Source organism: Dunckerocampus dactyliophorus, chromosome 17 (assembly GCF_027744805.1).
Source record: "Dunckerocampus dactyliophorus isolate RoL2022-P2 chromosome 17, RoL_Ddac_1.1, whole genome shotgun sequence".
Taxonomy (NCBI): Eukaryota; Metazoa; Chordata; class Actinopteri; order Syngnathiformes; family Syngnathidae; genus Dunckerocampus; species Dunckerocampus dactyliophorus.
The window spans coordinates 4,783,093-4,788,692 of NC_072835.1; the positions used below are offsets into that span (position 1 = coordinate 4,783,093).

Genomic DNA, 5,600 nt, shown 5'->3' on the forward strand with positions numbered 1-5,600 from the left:
TCTGTTGGAGCTAGCAGCTTGATTGACAGCCAGCCAGCCAATCCGTACACTCCATCCTGTGCTTCTCACGGTGGAATCACACGTGTTGCCAAGGAGACGGCCACGAGGGGGCACTGTTGTTGTTGCCACGAGGGAATCCCCACTTTGACCCGTGTCACATGACATCACATTGATTGGTCCATTATTAGCAGGAGCGCGCACGTGTCCATGCATGTGTTGTTGTGAATAAATGACTGACACGAAAACGCCTGACTGTGTTGTCACGTGATATTAGCTCTCCGCCAATGAGCTGGCAGAGAGGTGAAGTTTGACCTCCTCCGATAAAAGTTCCCGCCCCTCCAGGTAGGTCAAAGTTTCAAACAGTCGTGTGGGACAAATGAACTTGACCTCGTGTCCCAACATCTTCTCAGATGTCTCCTGCTGTTGTCCTTCACTTCTCCCGCCACTGGGGGCGTCTGTAAAATCAAATGGTGGGAAGTTTGATTCTGATGAGCAGAAATCAATGTGTCATGTCCTCCACTAGTGGGTGTGCGTGTTAGTCAGGTCACATGATTTAATTTGGGCTGTGGCCCCGCCCCTGCCCTCCTTTAAAGCCGGTCATCTCCATCAGTCCATCATTGAAGCGCGTGTACGATGACCCGCGCGATTGCCCTGCTCGTACTCACGTCGTCTCTCCTGAGATGGACTATGGCGGGAGAATCCAGGTCTCCGTGCGCGCGGGCAACACTCCTACCTGGCGGGGGCGTTCACGTCACGTTCGTGTCCTCTGCGCCCGCCCCCGCGCGCCTCTACCACAGCGCGTGGTCGCGGGAGCGCGCGCTGCTCGCCTGCGCGTGGACAGACGGCGCGGAGGCGGTGCGCGAGCACGTTTCCGCGTGCGAGCGGGAGCGCCACCAGCTTCTTCGTCCTCCTCCCCGCGCGCTTGTCGAGGCCGTGCTCTCACGCGCTGATGCGTGCGTGTCTCCACGGGTCTCGAGGTGGTCGCCGGAGGTGAAAGGTCACCAGCGTGTCAAGAGGGGCTTCATCGTTCCGGGAACTCTTTGGTGTGGATCAGGAAACAAGGCGCCCTCTTATGACGACTTAGGTACTTACAACTGCTATACCTACTACTTTACTACTACTAGAAGTATTACTACTTCTACACTAGCTCATGGAACCTTTCATGGAGCCACAGTTTGACCCTGGAATGGATCATTTGTGGTTCCGTTGTTCCCCATGGGGAAAGTCTTAGAAATGATCATGATCGATTATGACATTTTTCATCGTGTTCAACTTTAGAGGTTTGACTGTACTGCAGAGTTGAGCTATGAAGGCAATGTTTACATGGCAAGCGCGTGCCAAAGTAGCAGATGGCGCCGTCGCTACCATGAAGTCCAGTGTAGCCTTTCAGAAGGAAGCCATTCCCCATGAAGGAGTGTGAGCGTGTGGAAAGGATAAGTCGTATGTCACGAGTGAGTCGTGTGACTTCCGTGTCGTCCCCAGGTGTCTTTTCGGACACGGACAGCTGCTGCCGTGAGCACGACCAATGCAAGCACACCATCCTGTCCTTTCACTCCCAGTTTGGCGTCTTCAACTCCAACATCTTCACCATGTCCCACTGCGACTGCGACAGCAAGTAGGCCATCCTGCATCCTGCCTCCTAGCTACGAGCTCCCAGTCACTAGACCCTACCGCCCTCCTTCTGTCTTCTTCCTTATCTCCTAGTTCCTAGCTCCTAGCCACTTGGTCCGAGCTTCTATCTCCTGGTTTCTAGCTGCTGTATCCTAGTTTCTAGCCCCTATCTCCTAGTTTCTAGCTGCTACACACTACAACCGAGCTCTCATTTCCTAGTTCCTAGCTGCTACACACTACAAGCAAGCTCTCATTTCCTAGTTCCTAGCTACTGGATTATAGTTCCTATAGCTCATATCTGTAGTTCCTACGACCTAGCCACTACCATAGTACTGGCGCCTAACCATTAGATCCTACGTCCTAGTTCCTTTCTCATAGTTCCTAGCTCTTAGCCACTACATCCTACCAGCTAGTCCTTCCCTCCTAGCCACTATATCCTCGTTGCTATCACCTAATTCCTAGCTTCTTAGCACTAAATCCTAGCTCCTAGTTCCTAGCTGTAAGCCACTGGCTCCTACTTCCTAGCTCCTAGCCAATAGGTCCTTGCTCCTAGTCCTTCACGCTTAACCTGTAGACCCTAGCTCCTAGCTCCTACTTCCTAGCTCCTAGCCACTTGTTCCTAACTCCTAGTTCCAAGCTGTTAGCAACTAGGTCCTAGCTCCTAATTTCCATCTCCTAGTTCATTTCTCCTAGTTCCTAGCTCCTAGCCACTTGGTCCTAGCTTCTAGTTCCAAGCTCTTAGCAACTAGGTCCTAGTTCCTAGTTCTTATCGCCTAGTTTGTTGCTCCTAGTTCCTAGTTCCTAGCTCCTGGCCACTAACTCCTGGCTCCTAGCTCCCCGTTCCTAGGTCCTAGCTCCTAGCCAATAACTCCTTGCCACTAGCTCCTAGTTCCTAGCCCCTTGCCATTAGCTCCCAGCTTCTAGTTCCTAGCTGCTAAATCCTTGACACTAGCACCTAGCTCCTAGTTCCTAACTCCTAGCCATAAGTATTATCTCCTAGTTTTTCACTCCTAGCCATAAATCCTAGTCCCTAGCTCATATCTCCTAGTTTGTAGCTCCCACATCCTAGTTCCTAGCTCCTAGCCACCCAGCTTCTAGATCTTAGCTCCTAGCTCCTAGCCTAACTCCTCGCCACTAGCACAAATCTCCTACTCCCTAGCTCCTGCCACCCAGCTTCTCGTGCTTAGCTCCTAGCTCCTAGCCTAACTCCTCACCACTAGCACCTAGCTCCTACTTCCTAGTTTTTGCTCCTCACCGCTAGTTCCTAGTTCCTAGTTCCTATCTCCTGGTTTGTCGCTCCCAGCTCCTAGTTCATTGTTCCTAGCTCCTAACGGCTAGCCCCTTGCCACATGCCCCTAGCTCCTAGCTCACAGCGTGTCTCGTCTGTGCGTCTTGTCTGACCTTTGACACGCTGCCACAAGGTTCCGCCACTGCCTGCAGGAGGCCAAGGACGGCATGGCTGACGTGGTTGGCTACACCTTCTTCAACCTGCTCAGCATGCACTGCTTCTCCTTGTCTCACAGGCTGCAGTGTGCACAGAGGAACTGGTTTGGAATGTGAGCACGCGTCATGCTAGCTAGTTTTTAGCCTTTTTAAGCTAACCATCTTGCGTCTTCCGTGACAGGTGCAAGGAAAGCAAAATGGCGTTGTACGCCGAGGTCCACCCACCCACGCTCTACCAGTCGACCAGCGCAACAGCACCGAGCGTCAACATCTCTAACGTGTCCTTACTCATGGAGGACATGCCCTCAGCCATGATGTCACTCACCACGCCCCCCTCAGCTTCGCGTTTGCCGGCTGTATCGTTCCCCGCGCCAGACAACACCAGCAGGCGGCAAGCGGACCTCCTCGGTGCGTTACGTCCGCCGTTTTGGTTTAGTTTTTCCACATTTGAGAAACAGCTTTGACTCCCCCTGCAGGCCAGAACGGGTCCTGCAGCGCCTTCAAGATCCTGGATGAGTGCAGGGAGAAAATCCCGCCCAAGATGACGAGGTTTGGACTCTTCAACTCCGAGTCCAAGACCGTGTACCACTGCAGCTGCACCAGCAGGTACCGCTACCTCCTTCAGAGCACTGTTAGCATTTGTAGCTTAGCATAGGTGCCCAAGAGCCCCTCATGGTGGGTGGCGCATTCCTGCATTCTTTGACATGTCCACCAGATGGTGGCCACACTCCGAGGAAGTCTTTCTCTTCATAACTCGACAATTGTTACCAATTTTGCAAGGTTATATGTAAAAAAGAAAGTTATTTGTATTTGTTTATGTGCATGACCGCCACCTACAGGCCTGGAGTAGAACACGTTTGTATTGCACACGTCAGGCGGCCATGTTTAGTGTTCCAGCAGCTGCTCAGCTGTGACATAATAGTGCACGCTGCAAACAGAGCAAACATTTCATAACACAAAAGTAGGACACGGCTTGCATAACGATGTGCATCTGTGACATGTTTGTCTTTGTTCGTTTCTGCTGACTCACACGTTTGTCTGCTGCCGGCTCTTCTAGAACCTTCCACACCTTGACTCAGCAGCACCAGCCACTGACCCCGGTGCAGAACATCTTGCTGGACCTCATGTCCCAATCGTGCTTCCTGCAGAAGAACTGCACACGAGACCAAACGTCAGTACAAAGGCACACACACGCACACACACGCACACACACGCACACACACACAGGCGCGCACGCAGTAACAGTGGTTCCTGTCACTGTCTGGGCCCAGCAGCTGCGGGTCACCTGCAGTCTTGCTGGAAGCAGAACTTCCCAGGCTGCGATCCAGCGCAGATGCGGAGGAGCAGCGCCGCCTAGAGGCCGTGCTTGAGAAGGTCAGGAGGTCTAGGAGAAGACAAGGCGAGGTCAAAGTTCACAAAGTTTGCGTGAGGATGCTGAGGCACAGAGTCAACACGGCAGGAACTCACACATGAAGGAAGGACACATTTTATGATATTTATTTTATTCATAATAAAGATTAAAGCTCAGAAACATCGACTACATAAACATTTTGATGTGGTTCTGCATGAATTCACGTGCTTTGATAGTATTGTTAGAGTAAATGAATTGTTGTTTATGTAAATATTTGTACATAAGCACATTTTTTTGTTTCCAGGAATGACATGGCAGAGTGAGTTGAATTTTTTTGATACGACATGATTTGTGTATGCAAATGAAAAATGACAAATCAGATCAATAAATTGCCTACTTGTCCTGACAAAAAAATGTTGTAGTGGTGTTATTACACATGATAATAATATTAACATTGATAATAAATTAATAATACATTATTTTATTAATTAGTACATTAATACATTTATATATTATGGTGTGACAGTTCGTGCTTCTGTATCAAACCGTTCATTGATAATAAATGAATTAAAATAATTTTTGCGTTAATTTTTTATAATCTGTGTGGACGATGCCGCCATCTGTTGGACACTAAAAAGAATGCAGCGGCTGCTTCTCGTATATACTGTACATTGTACATCAATGTAATGTATTTATATTTATTGCTGTTGATGAATGAATGAATTAAACCTTTTTAATGGGAACTGTAATAAATAATATATGATATATTATTAATATTATGTCATATATTGTATTGACGACCAGTCCAGGGCGTACCCCGCCTGTCGCCCGAAGTCAGCTGGGATAGGCTCCAGCATGCCCCCGCGACCCTAATGAGGATGAAGCGGTATAGAAAATGGATGGATGGATATTGTACTGAACATTGCTTTGTATTTGTTTTCTGTGGGCTGCGTGGGCGATGTCGCCATCTAGTGGACACTACAAAGAATGCGGCAGCTACCTATGATTATATTTTTACATAAATGTAACTTATTTATGCTTACTCCTGTTGGTGTATAAATATATTTAGAGCCCATTTTTATTTATTGCTGCTGTTTGCTGACCACACCCAATGAAAAGTTTTGTGTTTTAATCAGTTTTAACTCGTCTGTGACGTCATAAGAACTGGGTCTGAGAGGCTCCGGATGCCGAGTGG

General features: G+C 49.1%; 1 protein-coding gene across 4 annotated transcripts; it reads left to right on the forward strand.

The window, feature by feature from the left end:
- The first annotated feature begins 633 nt into the window (after positions 1 to 633).
- On the forward strand, positions 634 to 5,050 carry pla2g3 (phospholipase A2 group III). 4 transcript variants are annotated; one of them, XM_054757528.1, is made up of 7 exons: positions 634 to 1,084; positions 1,483 to 1,615; positions 3,135 to 3,167; positions 3,236 to 3,462; positions 3,531 to 3,660; positions 4,112 to 4,225; positions 4,326 to 5,050. In XM_054757528.1, the coding sequence occupies exons 1-7, from the start codon at positions 634 to 636 to the stop codon at positions 4,525 to 4,527; spliced, it is 1,290 nt and encodes a 429-aa protein (XP_054613503.1). In that variant the 3' UTR covers positions 4,528 to 5,050. The 4 variants fall into 4 exon arrangements, with proteins under 4 accessions (XP_054613503.1, XP_054613500.1, XP_054613502.1 ...); XM_054757525.1 differs by having other exon boundaries at positions 3,033 to 3,167; positions 4,326 to 5,048; XM_054757527.1 differs by having other exon boundaries at positions 3,033 to 3,167; positions 4,329 to 5,047.
- Positions 5,051 to 5,600: the final 550 nt, after the last annotated feature.